Here is a 24452-nt window from a genome sequence, read left to right on the forward strand (position 1 = left end):
TGCATTAAAAGGTGAATCTAGACATCTACCCAAAGATCAATATTTTTATTTTCCTCTAAACGATATTGGAAAGTTATTGTTGCATTTAAGCCACGCATGCTATGAGAGGTATTTGTAATAGCATACTCTTTATCCACATAAACATACAAATCCACTTTTCTCTTATGGTTGTATATATCCTTAACCGATTCAATTAGGAAATGTAAAGTAGGAGAGACAATGGTATAGATTGATTTTTTCAATGCAATATTGATTAGAAGGATTAGAGGGAGAAAATAGACTATGAAAAATGCTTAGATGAACACGTAATATGATTAAGCACCATTAGACATGGTAAAGACTACCTTTTGAGAGGGGAGGAAAAATGTCAAATTTTATGGTCAAAATTAGTTCACCCTGTTGAATTAACACATAGGAGAAGTAGTGGAGCATAAAGTGGTTATGTAATTACCTTTAGAGCGTCCCAAGTACCACATGTGTAGAGTTTTAAAAATCTAAATTGATTTAGAGGCAATTTAATGCAAAAAGTGTGTTAAAAATTAATATTTTGGCTTGCAATATGATTGGGTATCTTTTGAGAGAAAATATATTTATTCCTTGAAATTTTTGTGATATTCATTTTTTGGGGTAAAAATAAATTCAACATGTTGATGTGGCACTTTTTGAAGGCTAAAGGAACGCAGACACTACATGTAGGGCTACTAAAAATGTAAAATAATTGAAAGATAATTTAATGCAAAAAAGTGTGTAAAAATGAGTATTTTGATTTACTAGTACATTTTTTAAATGTGAAAAATATAAAAAAAGTTACTTTTAGAACAAAAATAAATTTGATTGCTAATGTGGCCCTTTTGGAAGAGTGATGGGTCCTCTTAGAAGATGAAAAATTGTAGTTACTAGGGTGAAAACAAGAGGAGGACCCCTTCTTTCTAGGTGGCGTTCACCATAAAAAGTAGGGTGGAGCCTATAAGGGAGCTAGGGGACAAAAAGACATCCAATGATAACCATGGAAGAGAGACTAATCCATGATTAAGGTTTCCTAATCAATTTCTTATGAGGTCCTTTTTAATTCCATACTTTTCCTAATGCTTAGATATGTCAGATTTCTCTTGTTCCCTATTGATAGATATAATTGGCCTTCCCTTTTGACCTAGTTAAACATATGTTGATATTGCGTTACAATCACTCTTCTCAATTCTTGGCTATCTTTCCAAATGTAAGACACTTGATTGGATTTATCTAGAAGAATTGAGGAGCAAATTTCTTATCACTATGAGAGTATGATGTCTTGTGGGTGTAACTTTAAAAAAGAAAGGGAATTTACCTACATCACTAAAAATTTTGTTTGCTTTAAGCTCAAATATAGCTAATCTATTTAGAGATCTAGTATGAGATGGTGTACAGTACTCTTCTTATCCCAAGTATAAACTAAAGGGAATTTTTATTTCTACCTTTGTGAAGGATAAAGACACCCTTGAAATATATTGTAACCTTCAAATTCAAGCCATGCACAAGCCCATCACACTTTTCCTTGAAATGAATAATCAAGCTCAAAGCTAAGAGCTTATACGCTTGGTAAAAACCATCTCAACATTTGTCCTTAAGTTTTAGAATCTATTCCATATTGTGATAGAAGCCTGAGAGAGTAAAGCAAGCTTAGAAGTAAATTTCATTTGGAAGCCTTTAAGATACTAAAAAGTGAAAAACAATGTGCCCTGAAGAATATTGTAAATGTAGCATCCCAAGATCAAACATGACTAATAATAATAAACATCTTCTGGCATAAGGAAGAATATTCTTTAAATAATTACAAGGGGTGGGCTGTATGGGATAATATAGCCTTAACAAGCCCCGTCCAGTTACGGCTGGAGGAACCATTGGGCCGGACGGCAAGGCGGACGGCTTGTTTCCACGTGGCGGCGGATGCCTTGAGTTGCTGCGAAGAGAGGCCTTGCATTAGGGCTCGGACCTTGCCTTCGATTTCCTCTTTCGGGACGACCCCGTCCCTACCCACAGGTTCGAAATCTAGCCCGATTTTCCATTTGTCGACGCAGCAACGACTGTTGAGCATCTGGTCGGAGAACTGGGGCCACCCCAGCATGGGCACGCCCGACGCCAGGCTCTCCAGAGTGGAGTTCCAGCCGCAGTGCGTGAGGAAGCCGCCCACCGCCCTGTGGGCCAGCACACGCAGTTGCGGGGCCCAAGCCACGAAGCACGCCCGCCCCTTGTTTTGCATCCTCTCCAGATACCCTTCCGGAAAGATCGCATTCTCGCCGCACATCAAATCCGGCCTTACCACCCACAGCAACGGCTGACCTGCCATCTCCAGCCCTGCCGCCAGCGCAGCAAGTTGCTGAGCTGTCAAGACGGTGATGCTCCCGAACGACACGTACAGCACTGACTCATCCTCCTGCTTGTCCAGCCATTCCATACACGTGTGCTCCTCCGGCCACAGCGTCCCCGTGGGGTAGATCTCGTCGACCCCTGCCTCCTCGAAGGAGGAGGCCGGCAGCACGGGCCCTATTGTCCACATGTCAGGCCTCTCCTTGGAGCGGATGGCGTCCAGCGAGGCGGCCTCCAGGGCGTCGAAGGTGTTGATGGCCAACCACGTGGGCTCGTGGACCCGCCGGCAGGGCTGGATGAAATTTTCGAACATGAAGTTGGTGGGGTCGTCCGATTGGAGGTACGTGTTGAACTCGTCCACTCTGAGGACTGGCACACCTGGTATCCAATCGATGAGCTTGTTGGGGTTTTCCTTAGTCGCCTCTGTAACACACCCACAGTCTACAATGAGATTTGTGACTTTCTTTACGCTAACGTAGAAAGAGACTTTGAGCAACACGTGGATTATTGCACAATTGTGCAAGTGATACTTGGGCTAATATGAGGAGCAATACATGAGAATCTGATAATTGAGTATGGACAATGTTGACATATTTCACATGTGCTCATTCATTGTTTTAAGTCCCCCACATTTCAGCTTGTTGCTAAGCTCCTTAAAGCAAACTTAAAGTGAGCTTTTTGTCATATCAAGACTTATGGATATGTCTTGATAACCTATATCTATGCTTTACATTTCTCAATGTGTGTGTGTGTGTGTGTGTGTGTGAGAGAGAGAGAGAGAGAGAGAGAGAGAGAGAGAGAGAATATCATGAATAAACTAGGGAGACATGCACAAGCAAGTAGAGAAAGATTCACTTTATGTGTATGACAAATATTTTCTCAATACACTAATGAAGAAATGATAGAGATGGCAATACTATCCTCATTGAGAATTTTAAAAACAACGTTTCTTAAGGAAACCTCACCAAAAAGAAAAGCAAAAACAAAGGCCTACCTAGAAGCAAGTTAGAAAGGCCTTTTGTTCTTTTATAAAGATAGATACATGATTTTTTCAAACCCAAACAAAGGATATATGACCACGTTGCTCACCAATGTATTGGCTATAATTACCACTTTTCATGCATGTCTTGGAGGCCACTAGATCTCCAATGATTCACAACTAGGTTATAATTGGTAAATAATATCAACCACAAAAAGATGTGGACCTAAGCTCCTTTAACAAAAGGTCTCATGACATCCAACATATAGTGCTCACCATTTGGTTTATGAAAGTGGAAAACATGTATATGTTGACTCTCCCTTCTTCACGTCATTTCTATCAAAAGAAAGTATTGACACTTCTAGTTCAATGAACATGCCAACTCAACTTTATAGACTAGTCAATGAGAGTGTTCAAGGGAGGTCCAAAGGCAAGTAATGTGCTAACATTTAGAGGGAAGGATGGCCATCAACCTATAGATGATACCACATGCATGTCAATGGTACTAGTTGATGGAGTGATCTTAAAATCAAGGTCACTCTATGAGGTCTCACACTTCTCAAGTGAAAGTCAATGAAACCTTTCATATATACATCAAAGGATTCCAATAGTTTAGTTTCTACCAAAACCCTTACAAGCATATTGATGCCACCTTTTTAGAAAAACATATTTCAAGTACATTAAAGGAAGCAATGTACTAATTTAGCACAATCCATCTTTGTGGAGTTATTTCTATCACATGGAAAGGGAGAAAACATAAGAATGCAATTTTCAACCCCCACAATCGAGTTAAAGCTTTGCTACACTTCAAGGGTAGATGTATATGATATATTCATTTTCATATGAATATAGCATATAAGGTCGTAGGACTTGACGTCTTCTTATAAGACTTGCTTGACACTATAATCTCTTTTAAGTTTTAAAAAAGAGCTCCTTTCTTGTATTGTATGTCACATTCAAGCATAGGTCCTTTTTTGCTACCCTTCTAACTCTAAGAAGAAAGCTATATAATGTAGTCTTTTTCCAACATGGATGATTTCAAAAGATTTAAGAAAGGACTCCTTACTTTCTGAGTTAAAGCTTTGCTACACTCCAAGGGTAGAAGTAAATGATATATTCATTTTCATATGAAAATAGCATGTAAGGTCTTTTCCTTCATGTGGAACTCTTTTTTGACTTGACGCCGTCTTATAAGACTTGCTTGATACTATAATCTCTTTTAAGTTTTTTTTAAAAAGCTCCTTTCTTTTGTATTGTATGTCACATTCAAGCATAGGTCTTTTTTGCTACCCTTCTAGCTCCAAGAAGAAAGCTATATAATGTAGTCCTTTTCCAACAGAAATGACTTCAAAAGCTTTAAGAAAGGAACCCTTACTTTCTGGAATATGACTTCAAAAGCTTTAAGAAAGGAACCCTTCCTTTCTGGAATATGACTGGGTTGCACTATGAAGATGATAGTTTTTGCAACTATAGGTCTCTCCCTCCATATGGAACTCTCCTAGGCCTCCACAGCCATACATCCACATAATATATTTTTGGAGACAAAAGCGATGCCTTCAAAATTCTTAGCATATTCCTAGGGTTTTTCACATAAGAGCATGTTCTCAGTATATTTCACTTCTTTTTCACCGTACTATCTCCAAGATGTTTCCTTTGTTGGCATCCTCTTCACAATAGGGAATCCTCTTTGGAACCCCGTCACAATCGGCTTCTTACTGAAAGAGTCACCGTTCATTTACCATTTTTCATAGTCATCATCGATTTACCATCTTTGTACACAATGGCAATAATTGCAAAATACACAAACACTAAGAGAAGAACTTTTGGACAAAATTCGATGTGGGAAAGGAAAAGAGGGGTTTTCCTATGTTTGTGCATTTAGTGTTCAATATCGTGAGCTTCTCCACAAGGGAGGCACCGGATACCTAGCGAGAGATGTGGTCCCTCCCCTGAAGAAGCTCACGATGATGGTGGTGTGATTCAGAGTGTGGAAATTCAAGGGAGGGGGGACTTGTCTAAAAGGTTCAAGTTGTGAATAAATCAAAATAGGCACTGTGATGGGTAGCAAAGCAACATGCGCGGTGCGGGCAAGTGGCAAGGGGAAAGCTGCTTACCGCGAGGGGCACGGAAGCCTTGCTTGACGGCCATCATGGAGGCGAGGGTGCCCGCGGAGCCGGTCCACAAGGCGAGTCTCGGGAGGCCGAATTTGGTGGCCACGTCCTGCGTGAACAGAAGGAAGAAGTCGGAGATCATGAGGGACAAGGGCGGGTCGCCCTGCAGGAGGCGGCTCTCGATGAGGCTCTCCAGGGCCGGGCCCAGCTTCGAGAAGGCCTCGCCCACCTCCACGGTCACGTCCTCGCCGCTGGTGCTGCCGTCGGGCCTGCCGTCCACCAGCTCCGCCAGCCGGATGTCCAGGCCCAGCCGCCCCCGCAGGGCCGCCTCCGTCTCCCGCAGGCGCGCGATGTTGTGCTGCGTGTTGACGAACGTCACCGTGAATCCCTCCATCGCCAGCCTCACCGACAGCTGCATCATGGGGCTGATGTGGCCTTGCGCCGGGCACGCTATTGCCAGCGCATGGCCCGGCCGACGCTTGTGTAGTGCTGTACACGACGTCGTCCTGCAGCTACTTATACTTCCAATATCGGCCTCCATGACCAATCTATCCACTGCAAGGATCAGCGGATATTACGCCACTACCGACCACTTGTTCACTCACCACAAGAAGAAGAAGAAGAAGAACAAGTCGTCCAAACTCCAGAGCCGAAGACAGTTATATTGTATCATCGCCTACTGGCAAGCCGCTTCCCGCTGTAAAGAGGGTAAAGGGGTCAATGAAGTGACGCCTCTCGAAAAGAAAATGCACCCACCTTAGTGACAGTTTTATAACAAAGATGCGGTTTTTCAAACTACTTAACACTATAATTTAAAAAGTTTCAAATTATAAACGAGTTTTATATGCGTCAATAGAGCTGTGTAAACTTTTTACATTTTGGATTTTATAAAACCTTAAAGCAATGCATCCTTGAGTGTCACTATATTAGCCTTTCACTGTTATTTTTTTATGAATCTTTCATTTATAATTAAGACTATTTGATAAAAATATTAAAATACTTGGATACTTTTTTTAAAAAGGTCCATATGATATAAATAGCTTGGTTGCAAAAAATATTTATGAGACTCACTTGGAAAAAAAAGTTATAAGGGAGGATAGTTAGATGACACTCTATTAGTCCCTTTACCCTGTCCACAATTTGAACTGTTGACAAATGGCACAATTCACAAGCTCGAAAATTGAAGCTTGAATATATTGCTTTCTATCTTTACTTTTTCTTCTTTGTGTGTGTAACATAGTCCCCCTCAAGTAGGTCTAAAAATTGAATCCTTCTCTTAGGTTTCAATTCAAAAGCCCCAAATGATAGGGAAGCTACACAAATACCATTTTTTTACTTAGGCATATGAAGCATCTATAGTCTATAGTAGGTTATAACTGATTGATTTCATATACCAAAAATGACCCTACATAGCATCCATATAATAACCCCAAGCCCACAATGATGTCCTTTATTTGCATATTAGATAATCCAAAGGCCTCTTTTGATTGAAAATCATACTTTAGCACCTCTATTCTTGGAGCTCTTCTTAGTATTGCTACCTCTATTTTGCTTGCCCAGTTATGCATGAGATGCAGAGGAAGGATTAATGAGGCACACATCCCCCTCCCTGTGTCTTTGTGTGTGTGTGTGTGTGTGTGTTTGCTCTTTTCATTAATGAAGTTATTCCACACTCTAATGATCTCTTACACATTATTTAGAGTCGTCCATCCCTCCTCCCTCCTCTAGAACATACCTCCTCTAAAATTATCATCACATTATGATCTCCTCTAAAACAATTAAACACATTCACTTGAGAAGCTATAACCCTCAATGTTTGCTTCCATTCTCTAATCTTGTTGTGTAAGCGTCATCTTATTTCTTGTGGCATCCACTCTCCTATACATAATTGTCTATCTCTTTTTCTGCATCAAAGAAGTCATCAAATGGCCTCATAGAGGCCATAGAGGTAGAGGTGCCCCCATTATGAGGAGAAGCCATATGTGAGCCCGGACATTGGTTGAGTCATCCTGACTTGCATGTCAGATGAGGTCTATGTGACCGGATGGCAAAAAGGTGACCATTGTGGGTCTAATCTTTGGGTTAGACAGAGTAGTTAAGTTGGTAGCAACTCGAGGCACATTGCATCGAGTTGCGGGGTAAGAGAGTTATTAGGGGCCCTAGCCAATGGTAAAGGGAATATTCCCTGGCCAACTAGTGGAGGTGCACATGGAAGGTCAACAGACACATGTGCATATGGAAGGTCAACAGACACATGGACACATGGAAGGTCAATAGACACATGTGCATATGGAAGGTCAACAGACACATGGGCACATGGAAGGTTAACAAACATAGGTGCATATGGAAGGTCATCCATCATGACCCCCTTCACAAGCTATAAAAGCTAAACCCCTTCACAGCCATCAACGATCCATCTTTCACCCAGTCAGAGTTGTTCCAGCTAGCCTTAAGCTCTTCACCTATCTTCTGTCTAGATCGCCATCTAAGCTTCACAGTGGAAGCGCACGGGTGGGTAGAGCCATCTTTGTGTTAGTTGTTTGGAGATAAAGAAATTTTGTTATTCTCCTCTTATCTGTTGTGTACTCTTTATCTCTTTCTCAGATTCTGTTCGCTGTGTCGTGTAATTTTTTACACGAAAGAGAAGATGGAAATACATGCAAAATCATTGTAAAATGTCAGGCCCCACCATGAAATAAGTGCCACTAAGAGCTTTGGTCTATCTATATTTGTATATGCATTGAAATACTTGACGAAATACTCATCATTATATGAATATTTTGATGAAATACCGATGCACATTCTGTCCGCAGAAATAAACACCGATGATTATAGAGGAAAAAAAATATTTAGGAGGGAATTGGCCCCTTGTGGGGCTAGATCCATGCTGCCCACGTTTACTATCTTGTCAATTTTGGATTACTTGTTTGATATCCTCTCTATCTTTTCTCTATTCTCTCTCTCTCTCTCTCTCTCATATTTTAATATCTTACATGTTTCTACTTTCTCCTTTCTTCAGTCTCTACCCTTTACTCTCTCTTATCCTCTATGTATCTCCTCTCTCTCCCTCTCCCTCTCCCTTCTCTCCTTTTTCTACCCTCTCTCTTACTCTCTCTCTCTCTATCCCCACTTTTTTGTACCTTCTCTCTCTCTCTCTCTACCCTCTACTCTCTCCTCTCTCCTCTCTCTACTCTCTACTCTCTACTCTCTACTCTCTACTCTCCTTACTCTCTCCCTAGTTTTTTCTCTTGTCTATTTCTATCCTCTGTCTCTCTCTCTACACCTATATTTACCATCCTCTATACCTGTAGTTACCCTCTCTCTTCCTACTCTTTTCCTTTGCCTTTGTAAGAAGCTGGGAATACATGTGTTAGTGAAATAAAGTTATTAATAATATCTTGTCACATGATATAAGTATAAAAGGTACGAGACATGTAATTTTTGGCATATTTTATCATAATACAATTACTGTCTCTCACCTCACTTGCTTGTACTCAACTTTCATGTCTTCTCTCTCTTATTTTCTATCTTTCTAGTCTTTCTCTCTTAGGAGTAAGTAGAGCACCAGATAGGTAGTACTCAGCTTGACCCCAAGAATAGGCCTGAAATATTTTGGTATAAGATGCACTACTTGCCCTAGTCTAATCAGTGATCTACATCTCTTGCCTCTCTAATTCTAGCCCTTATTAAGCTTCCAGCAGCCATTGCCAACCCTTTGCAAGTGATCTTCAGCCTTCTTCTTCATCTTATGCTCAAGGACCTCTGAAAACCCTAAAACATAGTAGGGCAGCTATAACCACAGACATGGAACCTTCAATTTCTTTAATATTTGGCTCTTTCCGACCTTCAAGGCTTCTCTACCACCATTTTGGAGCAGGATAGGCTTCAAGATTGAAGCATTCGCAAAGCATTTCAAATATTTCCTTATATTGAGCCTCTTGAAGCTCATATTGGAGACATATTTTGGGGATTTTCTTTAAGAAGCTTGAATCCTCAACATTAAAGTGTTCAAGCAAGCTCAAGATATTGATTCTTCATGAATTTAATCTTATTCAAGCATGTGTGGACTAATTGTATGGATTATTGGAGCTTCATGATGGATTCATGGTGAATTATGAAAGTTTCTTTAAATATTGGACTAAAGCTTGCATCGACCATCTTCTTCAAGCTTGATCAATGTATTTCACTTATTAATCTCTGAAATCTCTCAATACCCACTTGCTTTTAAGATTTTTCACTTGTTGATGGGAGATTATTGATCAATGAATTCTTTGAATTTATCAATAGATCAGAGATAGTGCTCTTCTCATCAATTAGATCTTAATTCATTGAATTTTAGCATTCATTTAAGTCCTATTTCATCATGGGTGCCATTTACAATGTCTTGATGCATAACCCTGATTTGGTTGTATGATTTTCTTTACCCAAGATTGAAATATTATAAAGGGTAAGTACTAGCAATCATTAAGTCACTAAATTGCATTGATAAGACCCTCAGCTAACACTTATTTCTTCATTCTAATCTTTTATTGATCAATCATACATATGATTGAAGGCTAAAAGAAATTTTTACTCATGCATTTCATCCTTAATTGATTAATTAGAATGCTATTGCCATGTTGATATTCCCACCGAGGGAAAAAGATAGTGAGATAATAAAGAGGTGATCCTCCCCTACTATTAAAGACCCCAAACAGCTGCAATGAATTGACCCAAGTGCAACTTTTCCCACCTCCCGGTGATTTGGAGCCCATGCAGGGAGCCTATGGAGTCATCGAAGACCTAAAGATCTCAACTAGATAGCATTGTTTGGAACTCCACTGATCAGCCACATAGATTATACAAGTTATTACAAGTTTGCTACAGGAGAAATTTCAACCATTATACTCCCTAGAGCAAGGGTCAAGTGCATTCATTGGAAACATGGTATTTGGACCTTCATTTGGATGAATTTATAGTCATTTACAAATTTTTATAGGTCATTTCAGATTGGTTACATGTCCTTACAAGATATTACACTTAAATAGTTAATTGGGACCATTCTTGGAAGGCTTTTTACTTATTTATAGGTGTTATAGAGTAATTCAGAGAAGTATTAGGACCTCTACAGGGTATCGCAGGTCTTATTCAGCTCCAAGTCATACATAGGGTAGCATAGGGTTGGAAGACCTTACCTTTGACTGAGGAGAGGTGGATATACTAAAAAAATGTTTTTACAAGGTGAAGGACTATTTTGGACAATAGTAAAATAATATTCCTAGAATATTTTATTTTGATTTTGAAATTGAGTGTTAAAGCTCATCCTAAAGAGCTATTTTTGGGCTTCAATTTCCATTAAAAATTTATTGATTTTGATATTAGTGTTAAAAGTTATGGCCATTTTTGTAACATGGGGTCTAGTAGGATTGCACTATACTAGTGAGCAGAAATGGTTGGAAACAAGGGAAAGAACAAGAATAATGGTGATGTTCAACAACAAATTAGGGAAGCATGTGAAAAAATACCTAAGGCATGTCAAGGTGATGAAGATTCACAAGAACATGGCACTCATAGTACTCTAAATGCCACTCTTTGTAACCATGAGACTAGACATTCCATCAGACACATGGAATTGGTTTCTAAATTGGATTAGGTGGTTGAATGGTTGGTTCAATTAAACATGTAGACCAAGGAAGTCATGGAGTATATGGCACAATCTACCAAGGATTATTTGGAGAAGTTTGCTTATTCTTATAGGGATTCTTTGGACAAACTTAACACTTAGATTTCTATGGTTGTGGTAGTATAAATGGTAGACAAAGAGAGTAGAGATAAACAATCCTTTCAGCCATCAAACAATGATCCTCAAACAGGTATTATTGGAAAAAAGGGATATCGCATAGCTCTTATGAGATTGGTGAGACTTATTTTAGAGATGATGAGCCTATTGTGAGCATTCGTGGGTCAAATCCTCAAACCATTAGAAATCAGCCACCTGTCCCTCCACACAAGTTGCAAACCAACTATCATAGGAGTACCTTTAATCTTTCAAACCCCAATGGTAGTTACATGGACATGTAGTCCTATGTAACTAATGGACAACAAGGCTTTGTTGAGAGGGAACTCTGTGATAAGATTGTGTTAACCAAATATAGTGGTCATTCATCATCACTAGCTGATTATTTGGAGGAGTGGACTTTGAAGTTAGAGTCTTACATTGATATTTTTCCTAGATCAGATGACCAAAAGATTCACTTTTCTACTCTTCACCTTGAGGGCTTTGCTCATACATGGTGGAGGTATATAAAGAGGGAAAATCAACATGTTGATAGTTGGGAAGAATTCAAAGCTAAGATAGCTCAAGTGTTTGTATAACCCATTGAGAAAGAAAAGTTGGTAAGAAGATGGTATCACTTGGACCAAAGAAGCCTATCAGTTATACAAATCAATTTTTGAATCTTACAATGTATGTAGAGAATGTGAGCAATGGTGCGAAGTTGCATAAGTATATCTATGGTTTGAAGCCTAATTTGTTAGCTAATATTATGGCCCAAAATCTCGCCACAATATTCCATGCAATTGAGCTAGCTGAGAGGTATGCTCGTAAGTATAGGAAGGACATTCCTATACAAGCTTCTTTTGGACAGCAAAGGGTTGTTGCTAAACAAGGTAACTTTGGTGGAAATTATGGAGGTTCCAATAATTCATTAAGTAGTCCAAAAGTCCCTACATACCCTACTATCAATGCCTTAATACATCAAAGTGCTTGAAGTTAAGCACAATCAACCATAAAGTAGGCAAGGTGACAATAGACCCTGAAATAATTCAGCAAATAATGCCAAGTTTATCCCTATGGATATTTCAAGGAAAGAAAAGAATAGGGTCTATGCTTAAAATGTGATGAAAACTATTCTTACAATCCATCCATGCTCAAAAGTTTTGGCCCATAAAAACAAAGTTACAATGGCAAAGAAGGATGGATGAAACAAAGTACTACTCTGATTTTAGCTATATAAAAGATGTGATAGGAATCAAATAGTGAAGAGTTATTTGTTGAAATGAAGACATAAAGAAAAGCCTATGCTATATACATAATTTGGATGTCTTCAAAAGGAATTGACACTTTCAAATCTTCAAGAAATAGCGTCTATAAAGAGCAGACAACTTGCTGTAAAAAACAAGGCATGCTGAAGAAAGCTGCCATAACTTTTGATAAAAGTATCCAAATAGGACATGGCACATATCAAAATGTAGCTACTGAGAGTATTTTGATCCTATGTAGGTGGCTGTATTCTGAAAACTAAGAAATATAAATTTTGTTCTAAAATAGACTACTGTTTAGACTCTGTTTGAAGTACAACTAACTCCCCTGTGACTATGTCTTAGTCACCACCAATGCATCCCATAGAAAGGGAAAATCATCCAAAATGGACACTGGCCTCCAAGAAGCTTCCTTAAGTGGTAAACCCTTCCACTTAATCAAATACTCAATGATGGAATGACAATGAAGCTCCTTTTCACGTTGACTTATGACCTCCTAAAAAATGTACTGAATAAGTTGTTTTTCATTTATAGGAGGTAGCTCATCAACTATTTTCACCCAAGTGCCATAATTTGAGCTGACTAAGATGAAATACATTATGAATCTTAGTGGAAGAAGGAAGTTCAAATGGATATGCCAAGCCTCCAATATGCTTCAAGATCCTATAGCGCCTATAGAACTTGTGAGCAAGTTTGTTGCTAGAGCCATCCTTTAGAGTAGAATATTGAGACTAGGATAATTTCAAGAGAACTAAATCTCCCTCTTAGAACTGTTGAAGAAGGGCCTACATTCTTTCCAATTCCTCCTTTCCATGATGGTTAATCTTCTCACTAAAAGTAACTATGGATAAGGGTATCTTATAGCCATGCATAGCCTCAAAGGATAAAACTCCAATGCTAGCATGAGTAGAGTTATTATAAGCAAACTCAACCAAATATAACCATGAATCCCACGTATGATGTACTTTGTGACAAAATTGGCTAAGATAAGTATCCAACCACTTATTAACCCTTTATGTCCGACCATCTATCTGTGGTGGTTGATAGGCTATAGAAGGATCCAATTTAGTACAAATGGAGTTGAATACTACATGCCAAAAGTTACTCATGAACTTGGTATCTCTATCATGCACAATCAGCTGCAGTAATCCATGCAATCTAAAGATTTGCTCCATGAACTGACTAGCCACTTGTGAAGCAGTAAACTGAGTCTTAGTAGGAATAAAATGGGCTGCCTTAGTGAATTTGTCCGTCCACTACCACATAAATGCTATTCAAATCCTTTTTGGTAATAGGTAGACTAGTAATGAAGTCCATGGTAATATGTGCCCATTTTCCTTTTGGAACAGGCAATGGCTACAACAAACCACTTGGCTTACGGATACTATCCTTGTTTTTGTAAGAAGGCATACATTTTATAACATAATCCTTAACATCCCTTCACAATCCATTCCAATCATCAAAGCTCTTGCTAATTTTATCATAGGTCTTAAATAGTCCAAAGTGTCCAACTGTGGGTGAAGAATATAACTCCTCAATAATTTTCAGCCTAAAAGAAGAAGTAGAGGGAATAACAATCCTACCATTAAGCCAAATGAGGCTATTTTTAAGTTGATAATGTGATTTTTCCTCCATAAGACCTTGCTGTAATTTCTGAAGTACATGGTTGAGGCCATCATCCAAAAGATAGGCTTCCTATAACTCATCAATCTAGTTACCATATAACTCAGTCATAGCTGAAACCCAACATGCCCACATTCTAGAGAGAGAATAAAATACCACATTGTCTTTGCTCATTGTATAAGTGATGTCAAAGTCATAGTTTCGCAACATAGCTACCACCTATGCTGCATAGGGGTAAGATTTGATTGAGTAAGGAAATGCTTTAGGACCCTATGATTACTTTGAACTCTTAACTGGTTGCCATACAAATAATGGTGCCATTTCTTTATTGCATGTAGAATAACCAATATCTCTTGGTCATAGACATTCATAGCTATCTCTTTATTTGTAAATTTAGGGCTTTTAAAGGCAATAACTCCATGCTCATGACCAATAGCATCACACTATATGGTAAATTATCTAGAGAAATCCAGGCATACTAGAATAGGAGAAGAAGCAAGTAATTATTTTAACTAGTTGAAGCCACTATCTGCAAGTGTGTTCCAAAAGAAAGCTTCCTTCTTCAACCTCTCATTCAAAGGAGATGCTACAGCTGCATAATGTTTAATGAATCTACAATAGAATGACGATAGATCCAAGAGACCCTCAAAGAGAAGTAATGGTGGTGGGTATTGGCCAATCTATGACACACTACGCCTTCTTAGGGTCAGCTTGTATCCCTAGTTCATTGATAATATGGCCCAAGTACTCCACTTTAGTCACATGAAAGAGCACTTCTCTTCCTTGACAAAAATTCTTTGATGTCTCTACACATAAAAAAACTTTCCTCATACGTGATAAATGATCTTGCAAAGACTTGTTGTAAATCAATATATCATCAAAGAAGACTAGGACAAACTAAAAGAGGAAAAGCTACAAAATCTTATTCATCAGACTCTAGAAGGTAGCTGGAGCATTAGTAAGACCAAATAGCATCACTAAGAAATGGTATAGCCCACGATCAGTCCTAAAGGAAGTCTTAAGTTCATCACCCTCTCACATATAGATTTGATGATATCTGGACCTCAAATCAATCTTGGTAAAGCTACAAAATCTTATTCATCAAATACTTGAAGGTAGTTAGAGCATTAATAAGCCCAAATGGCATCACTAGGAAATGGTATAGTCCACGATCAATCCTAAATGCAGTCTTAAATTCATCACCCTCTCACGTATGGATTTGATGATATCTGGACCTCAAATCAATCTTAATAAAGAATCTAGCCCCCTTGAGCTCATCAAGCAAATCATCAACTCTAGGTATTGGATACATATTCTTCACTGTGATCTTGTTTAGATCCCTGTAGTCAATATACATATTGAAGGATCCATCTTTCTTCTTCACTAACAAAAGCGGAGATGCATAAGGTGAAGAGCTAGGCTCAATAAATCCCATCTATAAAAGCTCATTGATTTTCTTAGCGACTTTCTCACACTCACATTTCATAGCTTGTAGGGTGGCTTATTGTGACTGGCTTTGAATGAGGCTCTAAATCAATAGGGTGATCCATTGCTCTCTTAGGAGGTAATGAAGTAGGTACTTCAAACAAGTCCTTTACTCCTCAAGTAGAACTTTCAAAGCAAGATGTGCTAAATTATTGGACTGATCTTCGACCTCCTTTTTCAAGTGCAATACAAAAATCTATGAGTGCTTCTTGTACTCATTCTTGAATTGTTTAAAGGTGATAAGTTGAAAATCAAATTTACTTGGGATTCCCTGTAGATGGATAGGCTATCCATCAATGACAAAATCCATATGCAATTGCAAGAAATCCATAGCAATCTTTTCTAAAGTCATCAGTCAATCATAATCAAGTACAATATCTATGGATCCCATTTCCAAAGCAATTAGATTCACTTGTACTTCATAAGTTTCAGTTAACTATATGGGAACTTGTGGGCACATTTGAGTGCTGATTTTTTCTTCACCATTAACTGCTTGTACTCTTATGGGTTCTTGTAAATCAGTGACAAAGTAGTCTAACATGTCCACAATTGACTTAATCACAAAACTGTATGTACTTACGTTGTCTATTAGGATAAACACATCCTTGCCATGAATGGTACCCTTTATACAACGTGTATTGGGGCTCTTTGAACTTGTCCAAGCATCGATGGAAATATAACAAAGGGTAGTGGCAGCAAGAGGTAAATTTGTCCCACCACCAGGATCAAAAGAAATATGCCCACCAAGGTCAAATGGAAATCCATCTACAACCTCATAAGACTGATCAAGATCGGATCCTGATCATGCTCTTCAAATTTAGATTGCTCACTCACTGTTGGTTCATCAACAACCTCATCATCCCCATCCTCAAGTACTATCATGTTATAATCTTAGCCTTGGCATTCTTGAAAGTATACTTTGATGCCACTAGATTAATGAAAGGGAGTTATTAATAATATCTTATCACACTAACATAGGTATAAAAGGTGTGAGACATGTAATTTTTTAGTATCTTTTATCATAATACAAATACTATCTCTCATATCAACAGCTTGTACTCAGTTTTCATGGCTTCTCTCTCTTCTTTTCTATCTTTCTAGTATTTCTCTCTCCTTGTTACTCTTTCTCTCTCTTCTTTTCTTCTTTCTCTTACCTCTCAGTGCTCTCCTTGACAACCTCTCTCCTCTCTCTACCTCCTTTCACACTCTTTCCTATCTCTACTTTATCTACCCTCTACTATGTTGCTACTCTTCTCTGTCTCTCTGTCTCTGTCTCTGTCTCTCTCTAATCCCTGTTTACCTCATCTTTCTACCATCTCTCTATCTTATATTTACCCTCTCTCATCTCTCCTCTCTCTACTCTTTACTCTCTCCTCTCTCTACCCTTTATTTTGTACTCTTTTCTCTTCTCTCTCTCTCTCTCTCTCCTACTCTTTTCTCTCTCCTCACTTTGCTAGCCTCTACTCTCTTCCTACTCTCTCTAATATGTGAAAATAATAAAAAGTAAAAATTTAAAACTATTTGCAATCTACATTGCCCTTACATTCATTTTTCTATCTCAAATGGCAACAAGAAGGAGAGAGAAAAAAACCATAGTAGGGTTTTGTGGGCATACCTATAAGCTCGATGACGTCGAAATGAAAAAGGAGAGAAACTCTTAACTTAGGTAATTTTTTACTAGACCAACATTGATATATGCATCAAAATATCATTCAGTAAAATTTTTAAATATCGTTGAATGTGCATACTATTATTCCCAATTATTAGCAATAAATGTTTCAATGCTTATATGAAAAACATAATAATGCATATATAGACTTCAATAATTATTTTAAAGGTGTCATGGTACTCTTGTGGCATAGGATCCTAAGTAGTACCCTAAGTAATCTAAGATAATTACAAGTATTGATAAAGGTGGGATCTGGGAAAAAAGTGAACTCATTGAGAAAATGGGCAATTGAGTCCTCTTCAGACTTAGCTTCTTCACCTAAAAAGTTGGTACATTTCCTTGGGGGTTAGCCTTCAGAGACGTGTAATAAATTGATTAGGAATCCTTAGTCTTGGATTAGTCTCTCTTCCATGGTTATCATTGCATGCGTTTTTATCCCTTAGCCCTCCCTACATTACTAGGATCCACCTTACTTTTTGTGGTGGACCCTACCTAAAAAGGAGGGGGGTCACCCTTTCTTTTCACCCTAGTATAACTAGCCTTTTTCAGATGTGACCAACACTCTTCTAAAGGTGCCACATCAACAACTCATGTTTATTTTTTAAAAATAATATTTTTATATTTTTATAAAATAATTTTGCTCTCAAAAGATGCCCAATCATATTACAAGTTGAAATACTCATTTTATATACACTTTTTACATTGAGTACCTTACACTTTTTACATTGAATACCTTTTAAACTAGTTTATAATTTTTAATACTTATAGATGTGGTGCGTGGACCCTGCGGAGGTAGTTATATACTATTTTATACTCCACTACTCCTTTTAAGTGCCACCTTAGCAAGGTGGGTTGATTATGACCCCAAAAAGTGATTTTTTTCATTTCTTCTAAAAAAATATAATTTCCTATCTCTAATGGGGCTTATATATATATATATATATATATATATATATATATATATATATATATATATGTATGTATGTATGTATGTATGTATGTATGTATGTATGTATGTATGTATGTATGCATTATTCATGCTCTTAAAAAATAAAACCTTCTAAATCAATATTATATATATTATTTAAAGGTTTGCCTTAGAGATGCCAAACCAGTTAGAAGGCTCCCAAGCCTATGTGGCACAAGGAGAAGAAGTTTGATATTCAAGAAATAAAGAGGGTTTTTTCTTGAAGAGTGAGTGCAGATTATATCTATTTTCTATATGTGTGTGTGTGTGTGTGTGTGTTAGGTATAGACACATACACACACATATTCTTTCTCTTTTTAATTGAACATAGGATATGATCATGGAAAGGGGAAATGCAAGTCTTTGAAAAATTGTATGTGGCTCTCTCTCTCTTTCTCTCTCTCTCTCCTTATATATAAAACACATATTTATAAATATGCACACTCACATATGTAACACACATCCACACATAAATCTATACATATACATATATATGCACTGTATATACACATGTGCATACACATATACAAACATGTGTACACATGCACACATATGAGGTGAAGAAAGATGAGAGAGAAGAAAAAAAAAGAAAGGAGAGAAAATACAAATTGAGAGAGAGAGAGAGAGAGAGAGAGAGAGAGAGAGAGAGAGAGAGAGGACACACATTCACAAGGCAACACAATAGACATATATGTAGCTAGGAGGCATATTCCACGGTGGATTCCGTGCCACGGTGGATTCCGTGAGGTTTTACGGTGGATTCTGTAAACTTAGATGACCGGGGCTCATACACAAAGAGGATTCTTTGTGCGAGAAGTTGATGGGGACGCCTGTCCTTTTCGGGTGTTTCATTAATTTAGTGTGTACATGGGTGATTCCATAGCGGGTGATTCCGCAAAATGCATATTAAATTAATAAACGTTTATGGGTTTAGAGTGCGCACTCGTAATAAATTAAGGTTAGGATTTATTTCTAACCAGTTGATTTATTTATGTAGCTGAAGACTGCTAGGTATTCACTTTTGTCGGTTTAATTGTATTATTTTACTAACGATTGTGAATGCTTCAGTTGATGTGTAGAGATAGCAGCAGTGGCGGAGGAAAGCATTGGAGTCTAGCGGGTTTTCGACTCTTGGACTAGATTTTGATAGGCTCCACGCCTATATTTTGTTATGTCTATTGAGACATCGATTATTTATTATTATTTTGTATGCGCTTATGCGCCCAGATATGTTATTTCTATTTGGACATTGAGATTGGGCGTGCCAGACTTTATGGGCACCGTCCATTAGCTTTATTTTCCTATTTTTGTAGAAAGCAAACTCAAAAGCTAAAAAGCTTGTCATATTTTTGTAATTGGGCTATTATTGAGCATGAAGATTGGAAATATACATAAAATACATGCTTTGTGAAGCACTCACACAAGGCATGGGGGAGATTGAACCCAATTTGTCTCTTGCCTCTTGTCGTGCATGCTTTTACATGGGTTTTTGTGCAAAAAAGTAGAGTACTTTGTTCTTGGGGACCTTCCGGGATTCACCACGTGAGCTATCTGCGACCGATCTGCGCACCAGTGGTATCAGAGCGGAGCAGAGATCAAGAGCTTCCAATCGCTACCAATCTCGGGCGAAGGCGGAGCTCCAGGAACAAACGGCCTCTACAGTCAATCTCATCGCGAACCGTCGATACAGGCAGACTTCTGGCGATCAAGAACCCTTGTTTCCACTGTCAGATCGCGAAGGACCAAGCTCTGCAGGCGGAGGACCACGCAATCATCTCCATCAACAAGTCGTTGAAAACCAGTGAGAAAGCTCTTAATCCTCTTCATTAAAAGCTTAATTACAAAGCTTAAAAAGCTTAAGAGAAGCTTAAGCTTCTCCAAAATCTTTTTTTCGGCGCGTCAGAGAGAGGCCCGAAAAATCCGCGCGGGGAAAAAAACGGCCCCCCCCCTCACGAAAAAAAACGGCGGCCTGTTTACTCCACCATTAAGCTACTAAGCTTAATTACCAAGTCAAATTAAGCTAAGTCACACAACTCTTTGCAAGTTACACTGGGCAGACAAGTTCGCAAACTCCGGGTCTCGCACTTCTGAAGTCAAGTTCCGCAAGTCGACAGTAATCAAGTTCTGCAAGTTCTGCAAGTCGGCCTAAGTCCATCAAGTCAACAACTCTGCAAGTCTGCTAAGTCTGCAACTCTGCAAGTCAGACTAAATCAGAACTGACTAGTGCTTAAAACTCATAGAAGACTTGTTCGTATGCAAAAACTCTGAACTGGAAAGTTGTTCGCAGCAAGCTGTTCTACCTATCTACAAGTTCGTTGAAGTACTTTCAGCAAACGGAGACAGAAATATTACAGAATTTCTGAAAATTGAAGAAGAAAATACCCAAAAACACATAGCCTTGTAACCCCAAATTTGAGCTACGCTCATCCCGCTAACTGATTTTGAGAGAGAAAGGTTTGTTGAGTTTTACAGGATGACTACCCCACATATGGATGATCCTATGGCTGAAGACGACCTGCCCGAGCCTACCATGGAACAAAAGCTGGATCTTATCATGCTGCAATTGGAAGAAGAGCGAAGAGCTAGGCAAGCCTTGCAAGCGCAATTGACAAAGCTACAAAGAGCGTCCACTGATAAAGAAGAACCTCAAGCTGAAGATTTGATTCGCCGTACCATCGACGCCACTCTTGAAGCACAAACCATTCGCAAGGAATCCAAGATAAGTAAACGAAGTTTCAAGTTTCGCACTTTCAATGGCATAAGAGAAGGAAAGACTGTTTTATCATTCATTAGCCAGTTTGATGACTATTTCCATGAGGAAACTTATCCCGAAAAAGATAAAATCAAGTGTGTTACTAATCATCTGATAGACAGAGCATCACTTTGGTGGACTGTAGTCCGCAAGAGCATAGAATGTCCTGCTACTTGGGAAGATTTCAAGAAGAAGTTCATGCAAAATTTCCTTCCACCGCAATTTCATGAGAAGGCTATCAAGCAATGGGATTTACTTCAACAGTGAGATCGTGAGCCTATTCCACAGTATACAGAGCGTTTTTGGAATGCACTTCTACAGCTACGCATGCTTGAAGACGTACCAGAGACGTCACATAAGCGGAAGTGCATGTCTGGACTTCTTGGACATTACTACGCTGAAGTGAACATGTTCAAGCCTGCTACCCTTGAAGACGCCATCTCCTTAGCTCACGACACTGAAGATAAGTTATGCGGAAGAGATCGACGACCACAGCCATTCCAAGCAAACGGTAATTATGGATCTAAAAAATTCAATTCCAATTTCAGAAGGTTTAATCCAGGTCGTTTCTCATCACCATCTTTCCGCAAGAATTGGCCTAAACCACCTGTATTACCATCCACTGTCAATTCAAATTCTAAGCCTATTCCACAAGCAAATCCAAATATACCCAAACTCCCAGCCATTGCAAATAATGTGACCAAAGCCAAGCCAATAGTATGCTACAAGTGTCACCAGCCAGGGCATCTCGCAGCAAATTGTCATTCAAAGAAGCCATCAGCACATATCAACTACCTTGGAGCTAAGGACAAAGAAGAGCATGAGGATATGCCAGATTTCACTGAAGAAGAAGATGATCCTACTACTACTTCCGACACTTTACCAGGTATGCCTACTTCACATTCATTGTTGACTATGAAATGTATGGTGCATGGAAAAGAAAGAACTATATTGCATGATGACGGTAGTACCCATGACTTTATTTCAGCAAAATTGGTAAAGGAATTAAAATTGCATACTGTACCTACGCATTATCGCATAAAAGCTGCATTTTTAGGCACTAGGTACAATGGCACACAAGAAGTTCAAGATTTAGAAATTCAAATTGGTCCATATATTGAAAGAAGAAATTTCTTAGTTGTCCCATTACAGTCAAGCGACATTATTCTAGGAATGCCATGGAGACACCAACATAATCCCAATATAGATTATTCCACACGAATATTAATTTTCAAGGAAAATCCATTACATTATTTGGTATGCATGTATCTCATATTTTTCCACTGCTTTCGCATACTCAAGCAAAACGTGCACTACGCAAGAATACTAAATCATATCTCATTTGGGTGAATGAATTGCATGCAAAGGAAAATCATATGCACCCTAGACATAAGGAATTTCTCGCATATTTTAAGGACTGTTTTGCAGAAGACCTACCACCAGGTTTACCACCATCACGTCCAGAAGACCATAAGATTGATCTAATACCTGGCACACAACCACCTTGCAAAGCACCATATAGGCACAATCAAATAGAGCAAAAAGAAATCCAGAGTCAAGTTGAAGAATTACTAAATAGAGGCCTAATTCGACCTAGCAGTTCTCCATTCGGTGCACCTGTGCTCTTAGTCAAGAAAAAGAATAATACTTATCGTATGTGTATTGACTACCGAGCATTAAATAAGATCACTGTAAAGAATAGGTATCCTATACCTAGAGTTGATGACCTTATGGACAAACTGCAAGGATATTCTATATTTAGTAAAATTGACCTTAAGTCTGGATATCATCAGGTGAGGCTAGATAGATCCGACATATTTAAGACTGCATTCAGGACACAGTTTGGCCATTATGAATTCTTAGTCATGCCATTCGGATTAACTAATGCACCTGCTACTTTCAGTAGAATGATGAACCGTATTTTTCTAAAATATCAATATTGTGTGATTGTTTTCTTTGATGATATTTTAGTGTTCAGTCAAAGTGAAAAAGAGCATTATGAGCATTTATAATTAGTTTTTCAATTACTGAAAGAAAATCAATTGTTTGCAAATTCTGAAAAGAGTGAATTCTTTAAGACAGAAATAGAATATCTAGGTCATATTGTATCAAAAGAAGGAATTAAAGTTGATCCTAAGAAAATTGACGCAATATTGCATTGGCCTGTTCCTAAAAATATGTACATGAATTACGCTCATTCCTTGGTCTTGCTAGTTTCTATAGGAAGTTTGTACGTAATTTCTCATTACTTGCTTTACCATTAACAAAACTTCTTAAGAAAGGCATTGTTTATCAATGGACTGAAAATCAGCAGAAATCCTTTGACTTACTCAAACGTGCATTAACCAATGCCCCTGTTCTATAATTGCCTGACTTTAATAGACCATTCTTTCTAGTTGTGACCGATGCTAGCGGATTAGGAATAGGAGCCGTATTAATGCAAGACAACCATCCAATAGCATATTCTAGTTCTAAGCTGAAACCCTCTGAGCTTAAATATTCCACTTATGACAAGGAACTCTTAGCAGTTGTACAAGCATTAAAACAATGGAAGTATTATTTAATGGGTTCAGAATTCATGATAAAGACCGACCAGCAAAGCATTAGACATCTACTTAGCCAACCCCAAATTTCTGACCGTCATATCAAATGGGCTTCATTCATTCAAAGTTTCCATCCTATCATTCAATACCAACCTGGAAAAGAAAATGTAGTTGCCGATGCATTGAGTAGAAGACCTGCAATTCATAATATTTCTATCATATCTTTTGATTCTTTGATTGCTATGAAAGACACATATCACCAGGATATTACTTTTCATTCTGATTGGCAAAAATTAGTTCAAAATAATTTCATTCCTATTGATTCATTGTCATATAATGATGGATTCATGTTCTTTGAAAAGAGACTGTGTGTTACTATTCCATTCCGATCTTTTGTTTTGAATGAAATTCATTGTCCCCCATATCAAGGTCATAGAGGTATCATTTCTACATTACGCATGTTAACTGAAGATTTTTATTGGCCGCATATGGATGCAGATGTATCTAATTTCGTTTCTGAATGTTTGATTTGTCAAAGAATAAAGAGACATCATGGTAAACAGTATGGATTATTAATGCCTTTGTCTATTCCATCTAAACCTTGGGAACATATATCTATGGATTTCATTACTGGTTTACCAAATACTAAATCTAACCATGACATGATTTGGACAATTGTAGATAGATTTAGTAAGCAAGCATATTTCATTGCATGTAAGAAAACTTTAACAGCATCACAAGCAGCACAGTTATTTTTGAAAACTGTTTTTACTAACCATGGATTGCCGAAAGTGATTATTTCAGATAGAGATTCTAGATTTTGTAATAATTTTTGGATTACACTGTTTGCAAATCTAGGCACAAAGATTGATTTTCAATCATCTGCATTTCATCCATAAACAAATGGACAAACAGAAGCCACAAATAGCACTATTTTAGATCTTTTACGTGCATACACTA

The 24452-nt window shown here is 38.2% G+C and overlaps 1 protein-coding gene across 1 annotated transcript; it reads right to left on the reverse strand.

The window, feature by feature from the left end:
- Positions 1–1663: 1663 nt before the first annotated feature.
- LOC148011541 ((R)-mandelonitrile beta-glucosyltransferase-like) lies at positions 1664–6135 on the reverse strand. The gene is made up of 2 exons (XM_087670300.1): positions 5437–6135; positions 1664–2766 (listed from the first exon to the last, which is right to left on the reverse strand). Exons 1-2 carry the CDS (start codon positions 5972–5974, stop codon positions 1808–1810), a joined length of 1497 nt encoding a protein of 498 aa, XP_087526426.1. The 5' UTR covers positions 5975–6135; the 3' UTR covers positions 1664–1807.
- Positions 6136–24452: the final 18317 nt, after the last annotated feature.

This window comes from Lygodium microphyllum, chromosome 28, assembly GCF_053477565.2.
Source record: "Lygodium microphyllum isolate KBCC chromosome 28, Lygodium_microphyllum_v1.1.10, whole genome shotgun sequence".
In the NCBI taxonomy this organism is placed as follows: domain Eukaryota; kingdom Viridiplantae; phylum Streptophyta; class Polypodiopsida; order Schizaeales; family Lygodiaceae; genus Lygodium; species Lygodium microphyllum.

Coding starts and splice junctions, on each gene's coding strand:
- LOC148011541 (XM_087670300.1), bottom strand. CDS start 5,974: ATGGAGGCCGATATTGGAAGTATAAGTAGCTGCAGGACGACGTCGTGT. Junction 2,767..5,436: donor AGGCTTCCGTGCCCCTCGCG/GTAAGCAGCTTT, acceptor GGTGTGTTACAG/AGGCGACTAAGGAAAACCCC.